The sequence below is a fragment of the Zeus faber genome (genome assembly GCF_960531495.2).
Source record: "Zeus faber genome assembly, chromosome: 8".
NCBI lineage: Eukaryota > Metazoa > Chordata > Actinopteri > Zeiformes > Zeidae > Zeus > Zeus faber.
In genome coordinates this window covers 12496199-12520895 of record NC_137195.1, presented here as the reverse complement: position 1 = coordinate 12520895, position 24697 = coordinate 12496199, and the positions used below count along the sequence as shown (strand labels likewise).

General features: G+C 45.8%; 4 protein-coding genes across 5 annotated transcripts in view; 1 reads left to right on the top strand and 3 right to left on the bottom strand.

Annotated features, from left to right (window-relative positions):
• adam22 (ADAM metallopeptidase domain 22) overlaps positions 1–2840 on the bottom strand; it is a gene marked incomplete at its 5' end in the record, with an annotated part of 46566 nt that extends 43726 nt beyond the window's left edge. Inside the window, 2 exons of the mRNA XM_080004733.1 lie at positions 52–128; positions 2637–2840. Coding sequence (XP_079860859.1) covers positions 52–128; positions 2637–2840 — 281 coding nt within the window. The remainder of the gene's footprint in view (positions 1–51; positions 129–2636) is intronic.
• Positions 2841–7590: 4750 nt separating this feature from the next.
• Positions 7591–12199, bottom strand: dbf4 (DBF4-CDC7 kinase regulatory subunit; the record flags this gene model as incomplete). The annotated part of the gene is made up of 12 exons (XM_080004732.1): positions 11966–12199; positions 10770–10973; positions 10553–10603; positions 10402–10471; positions 10213–10292; positions 10046–10091; positions 9818–9863; positions 9585–9707; positions 9366–9456; positions 8955–9064; positions 7700–8757; positions 7591–7604 (listed from the first exon to the last, which is right to left on the bottom strand). Exons 1-12 carry the CDS (start codon positions 12143–12145, stop codon positions 7591–7593), a joined length of 2073 nt encoding a protein of 690 aa, XP_079860858.1. The 5' UTR covers positions 12146–12199.
• A 653-nt stretch (positions 12200–12852) lies between these two features.
• slc25a40 (solute carrier family 25 member 40) lies at positions 12853–16870 on the top strand. Of its 2 annotated transcripts, none has more exons than XM_080006022.1 (10): positions 12853–13122; positions 13641–13749; positions 13858–13917; positions 14040–14146; positions 14269–14336; positions 14638–14762; positions 14915–15198; positions 15878–15959; positions 16088–16168; positions 16258–16870. In XM_080006022.1, exons 1-10 carry the CDS (start codon positions 13054–13056, stop codon positions 16389–16391), a joined length of 1119 nt encoding a protein of 372 aa, XP_079862148.1. In that variant the 5' UTR covers positions 12853–13053; the 3' UTR covers positions 16392–16870. The 2 variants fall into 2 exon arrangements, with proteins under 2 accessions (XP_079862148.1, XP_079862149.1); XM_080006023.1 differs by having other exon boundaries at positions 15878–15928; positions 16258–16395.
• Positions 16871–18396: 1526 nt separating this feature from the next.
• rundc3b (RUN domain containing 3b) lies at positions 18397–24124 on the bottom strand (the record flags this gene model as incomplete). The annotated part of the gene is made up of 11 exons (XM_080005899.1): positions 24027–24124; positions 22276–22391; positions 22048–22181; positions 21238–21323; positions 20999–21088; positions 20156–20236; positions 19887–20061; positions 19458–19615; positions 18844–18990; positions 18635–18756; positions 18397–18542 (listed from the first exon to the last, which is right to left on the bottom strand). Exons 1-11 carry the CDS (start codon positions 24119–24121, stop codon positions 18397–18399), a joined length of 1350 nt encoding a protein of 449 aa, XP_079862025.1. The 5' UTR covers positions 24122–24124.
• Between the last annotated feature and the right edge of the window lie 573 nt (positions 24125–24697).

The following is a 24697-nucleotide window of genomic DNA, read 5'->3' as shown; positions in this document are numbered from 1 at the left end:
ACAGCAGAGGACGCCAGATGACATGAGACGAGACGCCGGAGCCATACTCACTGGTTCAGCTCCACGTCCAGGACGAACTTTTTACCGAAGGCGTCCACTTGAAAGCTGGCTTCGGCGACGTGGTTCACCTGGAAACGGCAAAAAGATCACGCGGCAAGCGCGGAAGGACGCCGTTAGACGATCACACGAGAGAAGAAGGACACAAGCGTGGCATTTGAAAATGTGTTGATTATTTCTCCAATTAGACGGACAACTGCAGAGCGTTTTGTTTTTTTGTTTTTTTTCTTTCGCCGTCATTAAGAAAGCCGAATGCCATTCAGTAATCTGGCTTTTAGTGAATTGAATTAATAATCGACCACACAACAGGCATTTGAACCTTGGTGTCAATGTGCTCATCATCAAACACACACATTTCAACACTCGATATTTGCACACACGCACGCACACACACACACACACACACACACACACACACACACACACACACACACACACACACACACACACACACACACACACACACACACACACACACACACACACACACACACACACACACACACACACACACCTTCTTTCCTTACTCCATACACGGTGCATGAGGATTTGGCTGGGGGAGGGTATCATTTAGCCCCCACATTGGTCACATATGGTGGTACGGCCTTTATTACACACCCCAGGGGCAAAGAGAAAAACTCCCTACAACTGTTCCTGTGCAAGACTCGGGGTTTCCCCAAAAGCTTCACCAAAACACAGCCCACCGCCACACCCCCTCCCCCAGGCAGGGCCCACGGGCCAACCTTTGCCGAGACTGCATAACAAACAGGGAGGGAGGGGTGGAGGGGGGTGCTTTTGGGGTTAAATCAAACCACGCAGCCCGGGTCCGTGGGAGGCGGTTGCAGTAACTGAGTGCACTGGGACCACGCTTCCCAGTTTGACTGAGCTCGGCCTCTTCTCTGAGGGCCCCCGGAACGTTGGATTTATCGATTAACGAATCGCATCCGGCGCTCGACACCCCCCCACCCGCCCGCGGTGGAAATTCGAAAACAATCCAATATTCAGGAAGACGAGAAGACGGGAGCGGAAGGACGGACGGTCAAGCGGAGACGCGTCCACACAGACGACGTGCAAATCGTGCAGCGAGATGTCGCAAGCGCCTGGATAAAACTCATGGCTCCTCCTTCATTGTGCAATTTACGTCTGAGCCCGAAAATAGGCGACGCAACAGAAGTCTATAAATACACTTTCTGGGTGTCACACATTTCGGTGCTATTTAAATGTTGTTTTCGGTAGGCGGGGTAAAAATAGCTGACGAGCGATTAAAGTGAGTTTAACCGACATCAGTGTTGACGCCAGTCCTGCCAGACAACTTTCACTCCCTGGAGAATTGAAAGATCCTCAAAGTCTCCTCCACTCTCTCTTTTCCAGCCCCTCCTCATGAATCGTGCTTCAACAAAAACCTTTGAGGAGTAATTGATTTTTAATTTTTCAGACTTGGGGATTTCAGAGTACTTTGTTTTGGTAAATGGTAAACTACACAGACTGGTTTGTCCTACTAACAGTTACTGTCATGGAGTAGTTATTAGACGATTTACCGGGACATTTGGGACAGGTGACCTTGCCAAACTTAAATGTGTTTATACTAATTTTAAAAAGTCGTTTGCTATTGAACTGGCAAATAAAGTACATAAAATGTTGTGTATTTATTAGCCTATAGCTCTTTACTTGAGCCATCCAACTTCTTCTTTTTTTTTTTTTTTTGTTGTACAAAAATGGACACGGGAAAGCTTTATCAAGTATAGTTATGTATATACTGTAATGTAATGGTCATGCCGGTGTTTATAAATATCCTCGGTATAAGGTATTAATATAGTAGATTCTGTCTTTGTCTTTTGGTTCCTTCCATTTAACCTTTAAATGGATACTCCATGTTTTCGGGGGAACTGGCATTTTGTCTATTTTACCCAGTTTCGGACGAGAACATCTATAGCGACCACATCCTCGTGTGTCCGGTACTGAGGCGGCGACGGGCTGAATGCCAACTGTGTTGGTTCAATGCATGGCTGCAGAGTTGATCAACTAGCCTAGCTCGTGTGGAATTGGGGATCCATGGGCCAACCTTCCAGCATCTCAAAAACCGAGTTATTTATTCATCTGGCTGTTTTCCAGAAATTTGTATTGATCTTTTTCGTCTGAATCTAGGTGAGCTACGATAAAAAAATAAAAATAAAAAATTCTCCCCAAAATTCTATATCCTTTAACATGACCATGATCATGGAAAAGGGGAAATGGGCCGAAGATATAAAATCAAACCTTTTAAAAGAAACTAATAATATTGAGTAAATCAAGGATTCACATGGAGCTGGGAAGGAGGGTTTGACATATTTTAAGATATTATATTTCACTTATTTCACTGACAATGAGCTAAGTCTATATGTGTGTGTTTTCTTAACATATTTTTGATTGAACGTTTATTGAAATATGTGAGGGCCCTCTCTTGGATGGGGATGCAATGAAAACATAAACAAGAAGGACCAAACCATCACACACACACACACACACACACACACACACAAACACACACATACACACACATACACACACACACACACACACACACACACACACACACACACCTGCTGTGTGGACCGGGAGCTGGCCTTTATCCTGGTGTTGAGCCGGTCGTGGGTGATCTGGCCGCGGCTGTGCCCGCTGTAGAGCAGGCGGAGCGGCACCGTGTCCTCCTTCCCCACGAAGCGCCGCGCGTCACGCAGCGCCCTGGCGCTCGGCGAGGCGTTTCCTGCGGGAGGGGAGCGACGTTTACTGCGCTGCTGTGTCATTACGGGAAGGAACCATTGTTGTTGTGCTGCACTTGAATCCATCTGATAAATCACACCGGGGGGCGACGGGGCTGTGAATTTGGGGGAGAACCCGTTTGAATCACGTTGAATGGCGACGGGTGAAATCACGGGCGCCCCGTTTATTACAGGGCGCTCGGCGGAGATGATTTATTTCACAACAGTAACGGTGTGGCGTTAAATATTACCGTTGTTATTCCGTTCTAATATCACCCTCGTTATTCCATTCTGATTTCACCGTCGTTATTCCATTCTAATATCACCCTTGTTATTCCATTCTAATATTGCCGTTGTTATTCTATTCAAAAATGACCGTTGTTATTCAATTATAATATTACCGTTGTTATTCCATTATAACACTGTATTACCGTTTCGGGGGTCGGGATCGTTCGGCTGAGCGGCAGCAACCCATCCACACAGGCACAAAAGGGGAATCCACCATCGCGAACACAGCATCCTCGTCGTATGTTTTCCTCCTCCGGTCCAAACGAGCGGAGAGAACGAAATAAAAAAAATAAAAATAAAAATAAAGAATAAAAAAAGACTCAAATAAAAAACAATCAGATGTCGGGGTCCTGCGGGCGCGCGCCGCTCGTCTGGTTCGCGCGGGGGCTCGCGCCGGTGGCCATCGGGATTCTTTTGAAGTCTGAACGCAGAGCGCGTCTGAGCGCGCGGAGCCTCCACGGAGCACAGAGAGGAGGGAGGGAGGGAGAGAGATGGGAGGAGAGAGAGAGAGAGAGAGAGATGGGAGGAGAGAGAGAGAGAGATGGGAGGAGAGAGAGAGAGAGATGGGAGGAGAGAGAGAGAGAGAGATGGGAGGAGAGAGAGAGAGAGAGATGGGAGGAGAGAGAGAGAGAGAGATGGGAGGAGAGAGAGAGAGAGATGGGAGGAGAGAGAGAGAGAGATGGGAGGAGAGAGAGAGAGAGATGGGAGGAGAGAGAGCGAGAGAGATGGAAGGAGAGAGAGAGAGAGACAGGGTGGGAGGGAGGGAGAAGAGAGAGAGAGAGAGGGTGGGAGGGAGGGAGAAGAGAGAGAGAGAGAGGGTGGGAGGGAGGGAGAAGAGAGAGAGAGATGGGAGAAGAGAGAAAGAGGAGAGAGAGATGGGAGGAGAGAGAGAGAGAGAGATGGGAGGAGAGAGAGAGAGGGTGTGTGAGAGAGAGAGAGATGGGAGGAGAGAGAGGGTGGGAGGGAGGGAGAAGAGGGAGAGAGATGGGAGGAGAGAGAGAGGGTGGGAGGGAGGGAACAGAGAGAGAGAGAGAGACAGGGTGGGAGGGAGGGAGAAGAGAGAGAGAGAGAGAGAGAGTGGGAGGGAGGGAGAAGGGAGAGAGAGAGAGAGAGAGAGAGGGTGGGGAGGGAGGGAGAAGAGAGAGAGAGAGAGGGTGGGGAGGGAGGGAGAAGAGAGAAAGAGAGATGGGAGGAGAGAGAGAGGGTGGGAGATGGGAGAAGAGAGAGATAGATGGGAGGAGAGAGAGAGAGAGGGTGGGAGAGTGAGAGATGGGAGGAGAGAGAGAGGGTGGGAGGGAGAGAGGAGAGAGAGAGGGTGGGAGATGGGAGGGTGGAAGAGAGAAGAGAGAGAGGGTGGGAGATGGGAGGGTGGGAGGGAGAAGAGAGCGAGAGGGGCGAGGGAGAGATGGGAGGAGAGACAGAGGAAGAGAGGAGAGAGAAGGGGAGGGGGAGAGAGGGAGAGAGATGGGAGGAGAGCAAAGGGGGGAGGCAGAGAGAGAGAGAGAGAGAGAGGAGGGGGGATGGGAGGAGAGAGAAGGGGGAGATGGGAGGATCGAGCGGGGAGAGAGAGGGAGAGAGATGGGAGAAGAGAGAAAGGGGAGGGGCAGAGAGGAGGGAAAGAAAAGGGGAGGGGGGGAGAGGGAGAGATGGGAGGAGAGAGAAAGGAGGGAGAGAGATAGGAGGAGGGGGGGAGACAGAGAGATGGGAGGATGGCGGGGAGAGAAGGGGGGAGACGGGAGGAGTTAGAGGAGGGGGGGGACAGAGAGAGGGTGAGAGATGAGAGGAGAGAGAAGGGGGGTGGGAAGAGAGAGAAGGGGGAGGGCGAGCGGGGGGGGGTGGAAGAAAGATGGGAGAGAAAGAAGGGAGGGGAGAGGGGGAGATGAGAGGGACAGGGAGAGGAGAGTGAAGGGAAGAGAGAGAAAGAAGGGAGGTGAGAGAAGGTAGGAGAGAGAGAGAGGTGACAGAGAGAAGGGAAGAGAGAGAGAGAGAGAGGAGATAAGGGAGGAGAGAGGAGGGAGAGAGCGAGAGCCGGTGGGCTCCTTAAAACACAGCCTGCAGATCACCGCAGAAACAAACACCTCTCGCATTTGTAAACGCGCGCGGTGTGTCTCAGTGTCGGGGCCCCCGCGCGCGGTGAAACGGGCTGCGCTGCTACTAAATACTGTCACCGAGGGAAGACAGGACCCTGCACCAGCCTCACAGGGATCATTTACTTTAGATCATCTTCTACAGTGATATGCCCAATATTTTTATCGGAAACATTTTGGAATTTTCTATCTCAGTTAATGACACACACACACACACACACACACACACACACACACACACACACACACACACACACACACACACACACACACACACACACACACACACACACACACAATTTGGGGGGAGCTTCACAAGGAGTGGACTGAGGCTGGAGTCAGCGCATCAAGAGCCGCTACGCACAGACGAATCCTAGGTACGGGCTACGTCCACAGTCAACACAGTGGCCGTTTCTCAATACCAAGTAGGCAAAGTCCGGACTTGCGGACTTGATGGTTCAGACTTGGCAAGTTCGACTCGGGAGGACAGACTCCCGGGGACGGGAGGACGCAGGACGGTCATTCTGCGAAATGCATTCTGGGATACTTGGCTGTCCCAAGTCCACAGACGTCACCAGCGACGCATCCTCGATAAAATGGGCGGAGCAAGTCCACATCCGGGTATTTGGACTGGACTTGGCTTGATGCGGACCTTGAATTGGAACAGTGCTTGGGCTGCGACTGATGACGCTTCACCTCTCCACAAGAACGCAGATTGAGAAAAGGGCCGACAGCCATCTACCAGGACATTTCAGAGCACTTCATGCTTCCTTCTGCTGACAAGCTTTATGGAGATGCTGATTTGATTTTCCAGCAGGACTTGGCACCTGCTCACACTGCCAAAGGTACCAAAACCTAGTTCAATGACCATGGTGTCACTGTGCTTGATTGGCCAGCAAACTCGCCTGAACCCCATAGAGAATCTATGGGGTATTGTCAAGAGGAAGATGAGACACCAGACCCAACAATGCAGATGACCCGAAGGCTGCTATCAAAGCAACCTGGGCTTCCATTACACCTGAGCAGTGCCACAGGCCGATCGCCTCCATGCCACGCCGCACGGATGCAGTAATTCATGCAAAAGGAGGCCCAACCAAGTATTGAGTGCATAGAAAAGAACATACTTTTCAGAAGTCTGACATTTCTATTTAAAATATCCTTTTTTTTTTTTTACTGATCTTATGTAATATTCAAATTTTCTGAGACACTGAATTTTGGGTTTTCATTATCTATAGCCACAATCATCAACATTTCAAGAAATAAAGGCTTGAAATATTTCACTCTGTGTAATGAATCTATATAATATATGGGTTTCTTTCTGAAATGAGTGACAAAATATTGGAATTTTTCATGATATTCTAATTGTATGAGATGCGCACGCACGCACGCGCACGCACGCACACACGCACACACACACACACGAAATCCAGTGGGATCCTGGAAACACAAATGGTCTCAAAACATCACAGAACAGACACAGCATCAGCCAAACAGAGAATTACTCCAAAGGACACAGGTGTGTGTGTGTGTGTATCTATACCTCTATCTATACATATATACACACACACCCCTTCAAAAGTTCATAGGTCTAGCTTAAGGTTTTTTTTGCTTGAATAGTTTCTATCGCGATACCAACGGTATTCAGTCAGAATGTGATATCTATAGGAGAGAGGGCTACGAACTAGGGGGAGGAGCTAAAACCAGGGCGATGAAGATTAATAATAAAATACATTCAAAATATATAAAAGACAATTATAAAACAATGACATTGATAACATTTAATTTTAAATGTCACATGGTTCATTTCTTTTTACATTACTTGATACTTATGATGCTTTCATAGATACATAAATAAATAATAAAAAGAAGCTGCCCCTCGAAACAATGTTCTAATGCAGTTTGCTTTCCTCTTAAAATTAAAAACAAAATGTGGTAATCCTACCTGGCAGTGAGAAAGTCTAAAACTCTAAACAATTGACCGTACTCCAGCAATATTTACAGTTATTCAAAATGGGTCAAAATGTTGTCTTGTCATCATTTTCTTTTAAATCAAGAGGCAGCTAATGTGTTGTAAAAAAAAAAAAAAAGAAGTATTTTTTTGGAAATGCAACGTATGTAATGTCAAGTGTACACAGTATATGTCACAGAACCTTCAGTCTCAGAATGGGGCCACATTACAGCCACCCTAATCTTCAAAATCTCGAAATTCCACATCCGGGTCATCACTGGATTGAAAAAGCTGCAAATAGAGGCTAAGTAATGAGCTTTTGGGAACACCGCCTCTTGGCTGAACGGGTTCCAGAGGTGTCGCCCCCACGTCTGCTTTCCGCCTCTTCCGTTTGTAAACTCTGACCTTCCTCTGTATCGTCCTGACTGGAGACTGTTTTGTCACAGTCAAGTTGTCCGTGTCAGATTCAGGCTTACAGGCCTTTTCCTGAGCGTCCGGGGCATTATCACACAGTGCACGCTGGCTTGAGAGCACATTGGGAACATTTAGCGGAAATCCATTTCGTAAATGCGCTCTGTCACCGTAAGACGTGCGACAGAGGCTCAGCGTGGTCGTATTGGGAACACCGCCTCCCGGCTGAACGGGCTCCAGACGCGTTGACCCCACGTCTACTTTTCGTCCCTTCCGTCTGTAAACTCTGACCTTCCTCTGTATCCTCCTGACTTGAAAGGGTTCTGTCGTGGGAAAGTTGTCCATGTCAGGTTCAGGCACACAGGCCTTTTCCTGTGGCAACACTTGTGTATCCCCATTACACTGCACCTGAGAGTCCCGGGCGTCATCACACGCTGCATGTTGACCGTTTGATGGAAATCCACTTTGTAAATCCGCTTGGTCACAGTAAGATGTGCAACAGAGGCTCAGCGCGGCCTTATCGGGATCACCGCCTCCCGGCTCCACGGGCTCCAGACGTGTTGACCCCACGTCCACTTTATGTCTTTTCCGTGTGTAGATTTTGACCTTTCTCTGTATCGTCCTCACCGGAGAGCCGGTCTTTGTGGAGAGACCGCCCCTCCTGCATTCTGGGACACAAGTCCTCACCACCGGAGAGACTTCTCCGCACTCAAACTGAGAATCCGGGACGTCGTCATACACATCATGCAAGCTTAAGGGGACGGGGGGGCCACCGGACTGATGTCCACTTTGTACATCCTCTGTTTGACAGTGTGACGCTGGGCTTTTTATGCAAGCGTTGAGGTTCTTGGGGATAGCCTGAGTGGCTCTGGGGAGCGCGGCAGGAATAAAAGCGGAAGAGTTACTGATAGAGGGAGCCATTTCGGCTTCAGGCGTTAACGTCTGACCCAGCTCAGCCGGATGGATGGGGGTGCGGACGGTGGGCGTGCTAGCAGGATGTGTGCATGAAAGAGAAGAGCCACTGGGATGACATCGGACTGAGGGTTTGTCACAGTTCCTTAGCTTGCCCTTGTGGTCAGTAGTTTGTACAGCAGTAGGAATGGCAGCGCACTTCAAGGCCTGTTCAGCAGATGGTTCTCCACAGCCAGTGTTTCTTTTCTCTCTCGTACCAGGATTTTGATGAACCCTCCGGTATGGTCCAGAAGCGACCAAAGTGGAGAGTATGCTGCTATTTGGACAAATGGGAGAAACAGAGAGAAATGCTGCATGAACTCAAATAAATGGAGAATAAAAGGCAAATGGACATGACATGAAATGAAATACTGTAATATTTTCTTTCCCCACCATGACCCTAAGTTGCAGCAGGGTTTGGAATAAAAAAAAAATAAAAAAAATAAAAAAATCAAGAGGAATCTTGAAGGTTACCTGTTACGTTTAAAAGGGACAAAGTTACACTGCATTGTTGAGATCAGTGCGTCCAGGACCAGGTACGCATCACTCTTGGAGAAGGCCACGTGGCACTCACTCTGGACGTGCTAAATAAATACAGAAATTATTAGAAACCACAAAGTGCAGATTTATTTCAGTGATCAATCACAATTTGCATTAGTTGGCAATAACTGACTTTCGGCTGTAAAAAAAATAAAATAATGCAATTAACTGAGTGTGCTCTTTTATCAATCTAAATGACAAGATTGTAGTCAATTCCCAACCAACTGTTTGAGGACTTCTACTGGTTCTTTGCAACACACACACACACACACACACACACACACACACACGATTTTGCCCTACTACACAGTAGACCCAGGTTCGATTCCCCTCGACCATACTCACTTTCACAAGGTTTTCATAGTGGAGCATGCAGCACTCGCAGAAACCCACTTGTTTCTTGTCTCTTCTCTTTTTGGATCTGCCCTTTTCATCACTGCACCACACAAAGCAGGTGGCAAAAGTAGTCTCAAATCAACGAGGAAACGCTTTGCATATTTATTATCGTTTCATAAACATACTCACCACGTTTTGAACCTTTATATCATTTCCATGACCACATACCTGTGCCAACATTTCCTTCCAGACAGCTCCTTGTTATACAAACAGAATGGAGGGCAAGGCAGCGTGGTCTTCAAGTTAATCTCTGGCATTTTTGGCATCGCAACATAGATTGGTCGGTAGTGCCTGGAGAAAAATGCATGTGACATTAATTAATCTAAATATATTAACTAAGGTGAATACATTTAAGGAAGTTAAATTTAGTTGGTTACTTTTTTATTTTAACATTCTCTCACCGGCTTGCATCTTCAACCTTTAAAAAGGGAGCACGTATCCTTGTGACTGTAAATCAAAAGTAAATTAATAAGTTAGAGGAATAAAAATAAACAATTGTGCATGATCATAGATAACTGAGGACACAAATCTCCAACAAAAAAATAAAGGCCCAATAGATAATTTATCCAACTTTTATAGGATTGGAAAAAAATAAAACAAAAAGAGTGACAGCGAGTTAAGACTTTAACCTTTTGACTTTGGGTAGCCAGGTCTTCCTTTGGATTCAACTTTGGCCTAGCAAATAAAAAGGGCAAAATAAAAGCACAATGACACAAAATTAGGCAGATTCATCTCACAACTAAAACATGCTCCTGAATAGCGTAGCTTTAAACGCATTTCAAATGAAACAGCTTACCCTTTTTTTGACAGGAGCAATAGAAACACATTGGTTAATCACATTCCATTTCTTCCTCTTTTCAACATAGGCCATTACATCTGCAATCACAACACAACAAAAAACAACGCTATTAATATACACAACAAACAAGCATAAGCAGCATATACCATCTTGAATATGATCGATGATCAATGAATTTGAGCATACCATCAATGTAAAGGACTTTCACACCCCACTCCAGCGCATTTGACAGAGTCTTATTAATTTGTATCCTTTCCTGTGAACAGACAATTTTCTTAATGCGGAAAAAGCACCCACTTCATAACATACTTGCATGCAAAACAAACAAACAACAAACCTGTTCTTTTACCACTCTATCCACCAAAGACTTCCCTCGACTTGTCACAACCTTCAGAATTGGAAAGAGAGTCAAAAGAACCCCCCAAAAAACCCCAGCATTTTTTTGTTTAAATTATTTAAATGCAAGCTGAAATCATTCCATTGTACTAATGCCTGCCTGATAAAACTGTTCTATGTACTATGGACGCCTGATAAAACAATGAGAGTTAGCTCACTGGTTCTGTTTGACCCCGAGATCCACTTTTGGGAGCGTCACCGTGGTTCCCAGGTCTGTGTTGCGATGGTTGAGGAGCAGGTGAACTGTGGCCCGGCTCTGGGCTGGGGACCGGAGAGTCCTGTCTAAGGTGCTCCACATACTTTGCTTCCCTCTTGTTAGACACCAGGTACTTTATTTCTTTACTGAAGAACTTCTCCACGGTCTAGGTAAAGAATAAGATCATTTAAGTACCATTCAGAATCCAAGATTAAGACAACAAAGCATAACTCAAACAAAGTAAAGAACTTTTTTTTTTTTTTTTTTTTTTTTTTTTAAACTTCATTAAGATTTTCATTTCTGTTCGTTTGTCCATTTAATATTAAAGTGCTTAAAAACATGCCTTCTTTGTTAAAACAGTTAGAAAATTGAGCCAGATTTGCGAGCCAATACTGGGACAAAGACACATAAGAGCATCTTATCAATGTAGATTGTCCCTTTGAATTGATGAAATATAAATACATTACAATAAGAAAATATACACCACAAACCCTCCTAAACAACTCCAATAAAAAAGAAACTGTTTTCCCTGTAGTCCCACCCATTGGAATCTCAACCAATCACGATTCGCTCCCACGTTTTCAGTCAGAATATTGTCATTTGTATTCTGCGAGTAAAACGTTTGACCAATCGGGAAAACATGTATTGAATGAGTTGGCAGAGTTAACAAAATATTGCCTCTTCACAGCTGGAATAATATGAGATATACCTCATGGCTGAATGTCATAAGAAAAAATAAAAACAAAAACAAAAACAGGCACGCAGAGGCAGTCTCAAACAATATAAAAAAAACAATGCACTTCTATGATTTAATTTCCAAATCTCGACTTAAGTGTTTAATTGTCAGCACGACTGTTAGATATATATATATATATATATATATATATATATATATATATATATATATATATATATATATATATGTGTGTGCGTGTGTGTTAAAGGTAAAAATTAGACCCATGATCCATAACAAAATATCCTCCGTTATGTCTAATCAACACCTGTGAACCTGAGAGTAATGTTGTAACATGGCCCGACACTGGTCAAAGCGCCAGTGAAGCAACTTAGCGGGCGTGAAAGTTACTGAACAGGTCTGAAGTCACTGAACAGGTTAGAAGTCAGCGGAGCTGGCGGCAAACCCCCTCCCTCACCCCTCACCCCTCCGAGCTGTTTAATGTCGTCCTCCAGCGCCGCTGTCTTCTTGTTGGAGGGCAGGTCCAGGTAGAAGACTTTCCCACTCAACGGTCTGCGACACGGCTGACCCGGCATGGCTCCGCGGGGCCGGTCACCGCTTTGCCCGCGAGACAAATCACACAGGTGAGGAAAACAAAATCGCATGAGCGAGGGGGGGGAAAACTCCAAAAGGGTGCCGGGAACAGGGAGGCCGAGAGCAGCGAACAGGTAAGACACGCACCCTCTGCGAGGATGCAACGCCCCGGCTCTGGACGCTCGTTCCCTTTAATTTAAACGTCGCGGTGGCGCGTCCGTTACTCCACCAAAACATCCGTTTCCCGCTTCAAATTCGACAGGCCGGGTTGCCTGCGTCGGTTTGAAACCCCCCCCCCTCGCCCTTCCCCCCGTCTTTTCGCGTCAAAGCATAACTAGGGAACAGACATTTTCCCGTCACGCGGTTTGATCCTCACGAGATTCGTTCGTTATCTGGTCGCGGTCGACACCAGCGGCCACGGCGTGCGGCGTGCGGCGCGATATAGTAGTTAGCGAAAACATGCTGACTTGAAGCGGGGGAGGAGGAACAAGCCTGGCAACCCCGCGTGTGTGTGTGTGTGTGTGTGTGTGTGTGTGCGCGCGTTTCAAAACTCCATTGGGATTTCAGATCCGATGATTCCACGTTTCTTCATCTAATTGAAAATACGTCCGTATTAAAACGCACATGCGATACAGCATTGTAATTGTGTGGCGTATATTAATTCAAATATGAATGTATATATATTTTTTAAAGTGGGTGAATGGATTGCCTGACGGGTAAGGTGAAGAAAGTGCTGATGACGCGTTCCAATGTATTACACGTCACGCTGCCTGACGTTTCCTCGGTTAGTACGTAACAGAGCCATGTGTGAAATGTCGCGTAACCGTCTTGACGCTCTAATTCAAATTCAAATGTAAACGGCCGATAGGGAAACGAATCGGGTGAGTCTATGACCGTGGGCAGGAGTGTGTAGATGGAGGAGTTTTGCTGGTGGCGAGGCGCTCGAACATGTGGCTGCTAAACGAGTTAGCATGGCGTCATGTCGGCAAACTATCCAAGACGCCACAGCAGAGCTAGCGACGTATACACTCAGCGTGCACTTTATAAGGTACACCTGTACAAGCCAACGCATTTCAATACACCAGCCACACATTTAGCTTTTTTTTTTTTATACGCCGGCATAGAAGAGGTGTTAATTCAATGATACTGAGCTGCATTATATTCACAGGCGTTTGTAATTATTCTCGCCCCCTCGTGTGGATAAAAAAAATGGAAACGCCTCCTGAATATAACGTATCGGTCATGAACATATAATTTAATTTACATATTTGCGACTCTATGTCAACAAAAACTGAACATTATAAACTTCATAAAAGTAGAATTCCTGGCAGAGCTGTTGTATTTGATAGCATTGTATAGTAAAGGTGTACCTAATAAGGTGCACACCGGTTGTATATGAATATATAATAAACTTTAACATTCAACTTCTGTAACAACAGCCCACACACACACACAAAAAAGGAAATAATGCAAGTTAATTCATATCTATACAATTTAACCTGTTCATGTAATACTTGAAGTGATCAGCACAAGCCTGACTTGACCATTTGCTTGTGTTCTCTTTAGGACATTATCATGTCTGGTAAAGGTCCTTCTCCCGTAGCCAGTAATGACATCAAGCCACTCCAGCAGATGGTGGCGTCCTGCTCAGGAGCCATCCTGACATCACTCTTTGGTGAGCTCACATTTTGCATTTGGCAATTTGCAAACTCCTGGCGGAGACATTGTAAACCCTAGTTGTCAACTATTGTTTGTTTGGGATTTTTTTTTAAATCTTTTTCAGTAACGCCCCTGGATGTTGTGAAGATCAGACTTCAAGCGCAGAAAAATCCATTTCCCAAAGGTATAACAGAGACATTCATTATTACTATTTATTGTTTTTGACCTCCTAAGCATCCCCATACGTACTGCCAACATGTTGACTTGTGCTACATTCATTGATCTCGGTACATCAACATTTTCTAGGGAAATGTTTTCTCTACTGCAATGGCCTTATGGACCACATTTGTGTCTGTGAAAATGGAAACACCAAGGCGTGGTACAAAGCCCCAGGTCACTTCAACGGCACCCTGGTAAAGATGTTCTCAGTCAGAATTTCATAGTTCCATATACATTAAATAGCAAGTGATCTGCGAGAGTCTGTCTGCTGTGATGATCTGTCCTTTTTAAAATTGTAAAATGCCCCTATTTGCAGGATGCCTTTTCTAAAATTGTACGTCATGAAGGAATCAAATCCTTGTGGAGTGGTCTCCCTCCAACCTTGTAAGTCTGACATCTAGTGCGTTTATTTTCTCTATTGAAATGTAACCTGCCCACTCTGCTCAAACGGCCAAGTTGCCTATTGGTTATGCGTTTGTAAGTGGTGCGCTACTTCAGACTTCTATAATTCATATTATATATGAATTGTATCTCATGCGGTATTGTTAATCTTATTTGAAATCAGCCTGTTGACTTTGTATTGAGTGGCGAGCCTGACGTTTTACTGACTGGAGCTTGCCTAAATGGAAATTCAGTGGAAACATGCCTTTACTCACTGTATTACTCAGTTTATTTGTGCTTCCAGGGTGATGGCAGTGCCAGCTACTGTGATATACTTCACCTGTTACGACCAGCTCTGTGCGGCCTTAAGGCACAGAATGGGCGAACGTGCTCAGGAGGCTCCTCTCCTAGCAGGAGCTATTGCCAGAGGTAAGCAGAGTTTGAAGGCAGAACCGAACCAGCCCAGATTAAAAAAAAATGAAGCTTTGTACACCCAGAATAAGTATTAGCCGGTGTTAATTTATGTAAGACTGGAGTTAAGACGTTAGTCTTATTTCTCACCTTTCTTCTCCTGCTTTCAGTGGGCTCTGTGACAGTGATCAGCCCGCTGGAGCTGATTCGGACCAAACTGCAGGCTCAAAAACAGTCGTACAGGCAGCTGGTTGACTGTATTCGCTCGTCTGTGGAAGCAGGCGGGTGGCTGTCTCTGTGGAGGGGCTGGGGACCCACTCTGCTCAGAGACGTTCCCTTTTCAGCCATGTACTGGTACAACTACGAGAAGGGGAAGGCCTGGCTCTGTGAGCGCTATCACACCAAGGAGCCCACTTTTGGAATCACATTCCTTTCCGGAGCTACGTCGGGATTTGTAAGTGCTGTGTGCCCTTTTGCTTTTTACTTTACTTTGCTGAATGAGGCCCATTTTCTCCCCACTCACAGCACTAGTGATCAAAATATACAGCAAGTAACCAAAATGTTGTTATTTTCCCTCATGACTGATATTCTGGTGTACTTTCTAGAAAACCAGCAGAAATTTCTTTTAATTGTTTTGCAGGGAAATCTTTCCAATTCTGATCCCAATCGTTTGACTCAACAAGCCAAGAGTACAGAATATCCATTATTTATTTGGCCTACCTTCCGTGCTTGCTACAAGCTTCCTCCCATTCCTCCCAAGCTCACATTTTTAATGTTGCCATAATTTATGGTTGGCGACTTTGGACTAATTCTGACTTGGTACTTGCTTAAATTCTGAATACGGCTCTGTGTGTTCAATGATTGTATTGCTTCATAGATGACTTCTGTTGTGAAAACACATTTTCCATTTTCAAGCCTTTTTAATAAACAGGCCACACAGGAGACAAATTTAGCCTTCTGGAACATTTGGCTGATGATTTTAATGTCATTGATCAGCTGGCTAGGCTTCCAAGAGCATGGATTTCATCAATATATACAGTATTATCCGATGTAAATATGTGAACGATCTATTGGAGCATGACTCGTTATTTTGTCGATACTGTGTTCTGATGTGTGTTTTGTATTTCTTTCAGCTTGCCTCCGTAGTAACTTTACCATTTGATGTTGTCAAAACGAGGAGGCAGGTAGAGCTCGGAGAGCAACAAGCCATTAACTGTAATTATGTATTTTGTGCTTGCATTATTTATACTGGTTATAAGAATGGCAATTGTTGTACATTACAAAACATCAATGGTCAATAATTCTGGTTATTTATTAATTAATTGATCTCTTTGTATTGGCAGTGGCATGTAAGCCCTCTTCCTCCACATTCAGTGTGATGAGCAGGATTGTGGCTGAGAAGGGCATTACTGGTTTGTTTGCAGGTACGTGGTCCGCCCTCACATGGAATTTATTTATTTTCGGTTGGTTATGTCTGACCTGCTCTTCTACTCCTCCTTTGTCCGCTCGACAGGATTCTCTCCCAGAATTATCAAGGTGGCTCCAGCCTGTGCCATTATGATCAGCACCTATGAGTTTGGGAAGGCCTTCTTCCGTAAGCATAACCAGGAGAAAGCGCTGCTCCAGCTTCAGCCTGACAGAACCTGATTACCCAACAGTTTATCTGTTTGAAAAGCCAAAACCTATATAGACTCATGGCCCTCTGACCCTTGGACGAAAAGGGTAACTGTGTCGCATGGAAAAGAACTGACACTGTGCAAAGTGCTGTGAAGGAATTACAGATTTTTGTTGAATTTTATTTAACCTTCCATTTAAGCTGTATGGTTTTACTGCAGAAGATGATTAACTCAAAATGTAATTTATTATTCTATATATTTTATATAAATCTACCTTTGTAAATTAGAGGCAGTCACTTTATACAAGTCTGACTTTGCAGACCCTGTAAAAATCTATTTCAAATCACGAACAAATGTGTCCAGCAGGTGTCACAGTTGGGCGTTCTGGATCATGCAAGCGGGGTTCGGTGGGAATTTCTTTTCACTGCCAGCCTAATTCATGAATTTAATTCCTAAATTATCTGCAACACTGTTGACTATTTTAGGGTTCCATCATTTTTTTGTATGTCATTGTGCATGGGGGAGGAGGGAGGGAGGGAGGGATCATGGGGGGGTAGGGTGATCAGGTGTCCCTTTTTACATTGCCCTGCACAGCATTTACTACAACCAAGGCGGGGAAACTACTTCTAATTTGGTGAAGCCAGTGGAAGCTGATTCTCCATTCTTTGCTAAATTTTCCCAATTTTTAATGGAGGGGGATACGTTGTTAAAGGGACAAAGTAGATGTGAGGCTCACAAACGGAAGATGTTACGAGCTAAGGGGCAGATTAGAAATGTTTTTTATTCTATTTAAGTTAGGTAGATATATCAAAATGTTTCCACTGCCTCTTAGCATTGGTTACATGTCCCACATTTGGTTTGTTGTCATCTGGTCACCCTACGTGGGAGTGATATTAAAAATTTATGTGAGAAATTTCTCAGGCCTAGATGAAACTGAAAAGACTTTATACATTATACTATGTATGTCATCATACTGGAATAACTATATATATATATATTTATATCAACGTGATCACAAATGTTTCCCACACATTAAACTAAAATCAAGTGTGCCAAATGTTTACTTGTGTCAATGTCTTAACTCATTTGATGAAATGAATGGGGAGCAAGGAAGATAAAAAATTAAACTCAATGATGTCGTTTCTGCTGTGCCCCTACTTCCGAAACGGAACAGTTTTACTGTTTTTGGCAAGTACATTTGTAAAATTCCAAATGATGACAAAGAGGTAAGAAATCAAAAACACCTTGCTGGGTGCGAATGGCTGCAGTGATGGGTTAAAGGGAAACAGTAGATAGGTCATGAGTTCACTATTGAGGTACATCGCTGGACATCTGTGAGAAATCAGTTACTCTGGTGGCACTTATTTTTGCATTCATAAGTAACATTCTAGAGAGTGTTTAATGTATCTAATTCTTAATATTCAGCACACTCAATTGGTGCATAAAAAAATGGAATAAGAACGTAATGCTTTTATAAAGCACAACTTTCCAAATTGTATCCTAAATACCTGGCGTGATCATCTAACTTACCTGAGGAAAAAAAAGTTAAATATTGCAGTAAGCGTATTTGTGACAAAACAGTGTTAAAATGTTGACGCCGTGTACAGTACATTCAATATCAAATCAAAGCCAGAAGCACAGATAAGATTAATGAAAAACAAAACATGCATTAGTAAATGTTTTGGAACAGAATGCAAAATAAGAAGTGATGAAAACACCATACACTGTGAAATTAAGCATTAAACTCACATTTCAACAAAATGCAAAGGAGGTATCTCATCCACCACCCATTATTAAAGCAGTAGTTCAACCATAATGGGACTCTTTGCATGGAAAGATTCCAACACATTTTCAGGAAATCCTCCATGCAAATGCTTATTCTGATCTGCCTACCTTTGCCTTCACATTCCTTAGTCCTAGTGGTTTTAAGTTTGAGTCATACATAGTGAATCCAATCGAGAGCGAGTTGTGGAGCAAGGCATCCTGTAATCTCTTTGCAGTTTTTTCTCCGGAACCACTCTGCGGGTGTCCATTTCCTAGGACGGCGTCAGGCCGGGGCTGCTTGTCTCTGTGGTGGGACTGGCCAGACACTCACTGGACTTCAGGCTGGCCAGAGACTTGTAGCTGCCCACTGATGTCAGAGAACCACACAGACCCCGAAGTGACTGAGTCTCCTCCTTAACTGGACGACACGTTAGAGAAAGTTAACCTTTTATACCAGGAGCAGGGTCTTTGGTGGAAAAGCAGACCAGTCTTACTAAAAGACAGACATACCATGGCGGTTCAAGTGTGCGTTGGACGACCTGGTCTCCAAACTGAGTGTCTGGGAAGGGTCTAGAGAGGACTGGGAGAGGCTCATGTCGACGGAGAGTTGCTCTAGACTCTGGAAACTCTTCCTGCAGTGAAAGAACAGAGGGCCATTGAGTGTAACGGAGGGCAAAACCTGACATTGAAATTGGACGACAATCAACGATCGGCCATACTGCTCCCACTGTTCGGTCCTTTTCCGACCCAGCAGAGTGTCCAGGGATACGGCGCTGGCGTCCAAGGCACCAGGAGAGGGCCACTGATTCGTCAGGTGGGCGGTGAGCTCCCGTCTGGACCGCAGGTCATTGTTTTTAAGAACGGTCCTAAGGATCAAGCGGAGAAAGACAGAACTTGTTATTTGGCTGAATATTGTAATATCTTTTTCAGATCTTCAGTGCCTAACACTGTCCCCCCCCCCCCTCGCTCCAACTCCTTGGAACCTGGAAACCGGCGGGCACGTGCTGGTGTATGTAAGTGTGGCTCAATTTCCAGGAGTTGTGCAAAACAAAGCCGAACCAACATCCAAAAGTAAAATATTCATCTTAGATTAGCGAGACCCCCACTAAGCACATTATGAGCGGGAACAACGCCGGTGCACCGTTTTGCATTCAACATTCCTGCAGACTCAACTACTACACAACAAATGCACCTGCACACCCTCCAGGCCTCCCATGGTGTCCTGAATGTCAAATCCACAGCTGGATCCACCACTGCAGAGGACTCCCCACCCATTCATCAGCAGTCTCACGAGACCCCCCCCGACACACTCACACGGAACAACGGTACGTACAGTTGGTCCTGTATCTCCAGTACGATGTGCTGAAGCTGCTCCTTTTCCACCGTGTGGGACAAGTGTGTGTCTGCCAGCCTCTGCTGCAGCACTTTGTTGCGCGAAACGGCTTCTGACAGCTGGGCGTCTCGCAGTCGAACAAGCTCCTCCAGGTAACCCTGACGCACGCACACACGCACACACACACACAAACACTGTCTGTGACGTATCCTTGCCAGTCGATTTCACAAGTCAGTCCTGCCAAGCTCAACCTGACATTAAATAATTAAAGTAATTATTTCAGACATCAGTCAAAGAAATTGTCAACCCAGCACGGGAATACATTATCTGCTGTTTTGTGCAATGCATCCCCTTACTTATCCTAATTGTGATTTCCCATCGCACGCACGCACGCACGTACACAAACACACACACACATGCCGTCACTACCTTCTGTTCCAGTGCCATGCGGTACTTCTGTTCGAGGCGTTTGTATTTGCTGACCAAACTGCTCTGCTCTGTGAAGATGGCCGCGGCAGTGGCCATTTTGTCAGGGGTGCTGCTCTCGCTGCCGCTGCTACCCAGAGTCCTCATCTCCTCCTCGTCGCTGCTGATGCTGTCTGCACTGCACGGCCAGGGCGGGCGAGAGGAGAGAGTTTAGGCGCTAGGCCGTACGTGCGGAACGGACCGATTGATAAGGCGGGTGAGGCGGCCCGTACTTCTGAGTGAACTTCAGGTAGGGTGTGTAGTCGATCACGGAGGGAAAGGCGCCTTCCAGACCCTCTCCCTTGAGACAGAAACTGAAGACAGAGCAACAGGGTCAAGTCAAACTTCGGTATTATCCTCTATGATTTAAAGAATTATGTACAAATCCGAGCAACGTCGAAATTGTGTTATCATTTCCCCCCCCCCCCCTATATTTCCCGTTACCAATTATGACCCCTAAGAATGCCAACACTTATGTCCAGAAATATATTTATTTTTAGAGAGAGGGGTTAATTTGGAGAACCATGGACCCTGGATCACAAATTAAAGCCATAATACACGCATTTTTCAATCTTTACTCCACAACTTGCAGGGGTATAATAGTTTTTTTGAGTTTTTTTTATGTAATTGACAAATTAACAATTTATTCAATTTAATTCAATATCTTTGTTGTCCTTGTCATAATAATTTGTGGCGCATACAGGTAAAATACAATCAAAAACAGGACGGACGCTGAGAACAGGACAGCTGGGAATACATGTAAATAAACATTAAAAACACATAAAACTCCATGCAGGCTTTTTGTGACCTTACATTATAGAATCTGCGTAAGAACACGTGGGCAAATGTCTCGACAATTTCAAGGTTTTTTGATATTTCACACACACAAAAAAAAACAAAAAAAACCAACATACCGTGACACAGCGAGTAGGTGCTGTAACTAAGTGGACATTTTGTCTTTTTGGGGTGGGGTAGGTTGAACAACCCACCTGACAACAACAACGACGACAACAACAACAACAGCAGCAGCAGCAGCAGCAGGGCCGTTAGAAAGAAGAGACCACACAGATTCAGACCTGAAGTCGATGGAGTTGAGGCCGATGAGCGTGTCGGCCAGCAGCGACCCCTCCTCTCCCAGCATGGTCGCTCCTTCCCCATAGAACCTCCTGAAGGAAACACACGTTAACACCTCGGCACCGAACCGAAACGACCAACGCCGATAACATGCAAAAGGGGCGGGGCACGGAAGTTTGGCCAAGAGGAGGACATGTTGCATACTGATGCAGGACGCCATTTTTTCAGGGGAGAACCAGACCTGGTGGTTTTGACGTCCTTCAGGGCGGAGGAGATGTATTCCGACAGTCTTTTCTCCATCAGCACCAGTCGGATCCACGCCCTGCCCTGCGCGCGCACGCACACACACACACACAAACAAACAAACAAACAAACACACACACCCAGCGAGAGAATTGTCATTGTCATCATTCCTCACCATAGATTGCGGTTACCGCTTTGTCCCGAGATGGAATCCCCACCCACGCCCATCGTCCCCAAAACAAAACAAAACAAAGCTGTTAATCACTGTTGTCACGTCGGCTCCTTGGAACTCCTCCATGACAGCAGGGTCAAAAGATGGAACAGTCGTGTTGTTCACAGGTTTCACGCTGAGCGAGTTTTATCGCCCTAATACCCAGGAAGTTGCAATAAGCGCCATCCGCCGTCTCCGTCTCCGGAGATCGAGACAGATACTGCGCTCCCTGCGTATTAGTGTCTGTTGCCATTTGCAGCCTTTGTTGTGCTCTACAGAGAGATCTGAGAACAAAGCCAAAGCCTCCGGCGCCTTTATCGAGGGGCGAGAGTGCGTCGGCGTTTCTCTGTTCCTTTTAAAACAAAAAAGGTAAAATCCAAAAGATCAAACGATGAAAGTGTGAGTCTGCTTCATTTTTGTAGGACGCTTCTCCTTTCCAAGTTGTTGAGATATCTTCTCAACGCCTGATCTCCTGTATAGGTTTGAATGTATAGGTGAATATGACGAGCCCTTAATTGTTTGACAGTGCCAGCGCCGCACCCCCGGGTGAATTCATTTGCAGTGAATCCGAGGCCGAAGGCACCGGGCGTCGCTCACCTTAGCCCGGGGCGTCCGCACGTTCTCCATGCTCTCGATGCTGCGTGTGCAGCTGTGGGGGACTTTGCCGCAGGCCAACCTCACGTAATCCCAAAAAGCTCTGGGACTCTCATAACCGAACCAGGTCATCTGGCCTGGGAAAAAAAGAAAAAGGAAAAAGAGAGAGACAGAAACACTGACGCCTAATGTTCCGCGTCCGCGCGTCAAAGGCGCCCGTCGACGTCTCACCTTTGAGTCGGTGACTGAGGATGTGCTCCAGGATGGACACGAAGTTGGCGAGCTCCGGGGACGAGTCGTCGATCGTCTCGAAGCAGGCGCGGTCGAGCATCGTCTTCACCGAAAACCTGGGCACGAAAAACAGAAAGCCCGCCATTTTCAAAGGTGAATTAAACCTCCAAACCGTCACGGCGGTGGGATCGAGACAGCCGCCCGCGGCGTTTGTCCCGAGGCTTCCACCAAAGCGGCGAGAGCGTCCTGCAGGGCGCGGTGCCGACGGCCCCCCCCCCCCGGTCCACCGGCTCTGCAGCTCACCGGGCCGAAAGAAGGTTAACGGGTTAACTGTGTGTGTGCAACGGGGCCTGTGCTTTAAGCCAAAACAAAAAACACTCAGCCTTTTCCAACGGGTGGGACGACATGAAACCCTGCACGCTCGCCGCCCCCAGCGCCCACGAGGGAGGGGATTTCGAACCCGCTGCATCTGAGAAAAGAAACCCGGGGGACGATGAGACGTCAAAACAATCGATGTCTTCGATCGCCAAAGGGAGATCAGCGTCGCCTCCCGGCGCGTGTTATTCGGAGGCGCTGGAGGTTATTTCCAGCCTTCATTTCCTGCTTGACGAACTCGCTTCCCCCCCCCCCCCCCCCCCCACTCTGCTTTCTCCTTATGAAGGTTTATTTTGCTGCGTTGGCTGCCTCTCCCTCGGTGCTCGGACCCCTGCTCCTCAAACATACTCAGCCCCAGCGGTTATTAATGGCATTTTGCAGCAGCGACGACGGGGGTAGGGGCGGAGGGAGGGGGGCACAAATAAATACTCAGCACAGCCTTTTCTCTTTGGATCTGACGGCAACGTCGGGATCTGCAACACACGGGATCACGGGACCCAATGCACCGCTGGAGTTGTCCGACAGGTGTTTCCTGGTCCGGCCCCAAACAGATTGGGTTAGACTCTTCATCGTCATCGCAAAGGTTCGCAGAACAACAAGAAGGGGAGGATGGAACGGTTGGCTGAATCATAAATCGAGGAAGGGACAGACAGTCTTACCAGCTACTCTTGTTTCATTGTGCACTTAAATAGGGGAGACAATAGAATGAAATATTAAAAAAAAATAAAAATCAAAAAACATTCCATTTTGTTCCATAGAAATGCAGGTTTCTCAGAAGCCGTCTCCCTCCTTATGTCATTTCTAGTTCCTAGAAAAAAAAACCCAAACAATTAAATGCTTGCTGCAGATGCATATTATATTGTGCGTGTGCGCGGGTGATTAAGAATGAGATGGGGCTGAATAACAAACGCGTGAGGGCTTGTAGGGGGCATAGCGGGGCCGTACAGTTGTGTTGTGTATTTCATTGACAAAAAAAATAAAAAATAAAAAAGATTACGGGGCCCTTGAGTCTCAACCAAAACAAATAAACAACAATCAGAGCACTGAGATGATTCAGTGTAAAAAGAGGAAACAGATCGGTAGAGCCACTGCACTTTCACCCGGGATAGGCCGACATGTATGTTCTATATATGATGTACTGTTATAGCCTTCGGAGCGCGTCGTGCGTTGCGATTGAGGGGCACCGCAGAGCTGCAGCCACCACCACCCAGCAGCCAAACGCGAGGGACATGGATGATCTCTCATATATATTTATATATATATATATATATATATATATATATATATATATTATTTTTTTAGAATGATAATCAACTTATCTGTCAAACCGCGCACATGTACCGGGTGTTTGTCGGTGTTGAATGACATGTCCCCACCTGCACACCGTCAGCAGGTTCTTCCTCTCCACCGCTCCGCTCCTCGCAGTCCCCCGCCTGCGCGCCAGCTGCAGCCCCAGGCTCAGAGAGGCCATCCCCGGCTCCGCTCCGCTCCGGTGGTCGGTGGTCGGCGGGTCGCGGCGAGCGGGATGAGATCGCAGAAAGAAAAACCTCCATTCACTGCGTGCGGAGCGTCGACGCGACTGCGCGCAGCTCCACCTTCCCCGTCGCCTCCGCGTGAGCTGGGGTTTGTTGACACGCGTAGACGGTTATTTCATCATTCATTCAGTCTGTTCTAAGAAAAAAACACATCTAATAATAATAATAATAATTATTATTATTATTATTATTATTATCATTATAATAATAAAAAAGTATTATCATCATCATCATCATTATTATTATTATTATTAATAACATCATCATCATCATCATTATTATTATCAACGTCATCATCATCGTCATTATTATTATTATTATTATTATTATTATTATTATTATTATTATTATTAGGGTCCAGCCCCGAAGGGACGGGAGCCCTATTGCGTTTGTTAATGAAAAATTGACGTCAGTACTCCTTGCGCACTCACAGACAAGATTAATAAAATGTGTATTCCTGGCAGTTCCGACATGCCGTCGTCCAAGTTTGATCCAGACCAGTCCATTATTGT

Excerpts from the sequence above, each read along its gene's own strand:
- slc25a40 (XM_080006022.1), top strand. The coding sequence starts at position 13,054 with ATGTCGGCAAACTATCCAAGACGCCACAGCAGAGCTAGCGACGTATAC. Across the intron at positions 13,123-13,640 it reads CTCAGCGTGCACTTTATAAG|GACATTATCATGTCTGGTAA; the intron begins GTACACCTGTAC and ends TGTTCTCTTTAG. Across the intron at positions 15,960-16,087 it reads AGAGCAACAAGCCATTAACT|TGGCATGTAAGCCCTCTTCC; the intron begins GTAATTATGTAT and ends TTGTATTGGCAG.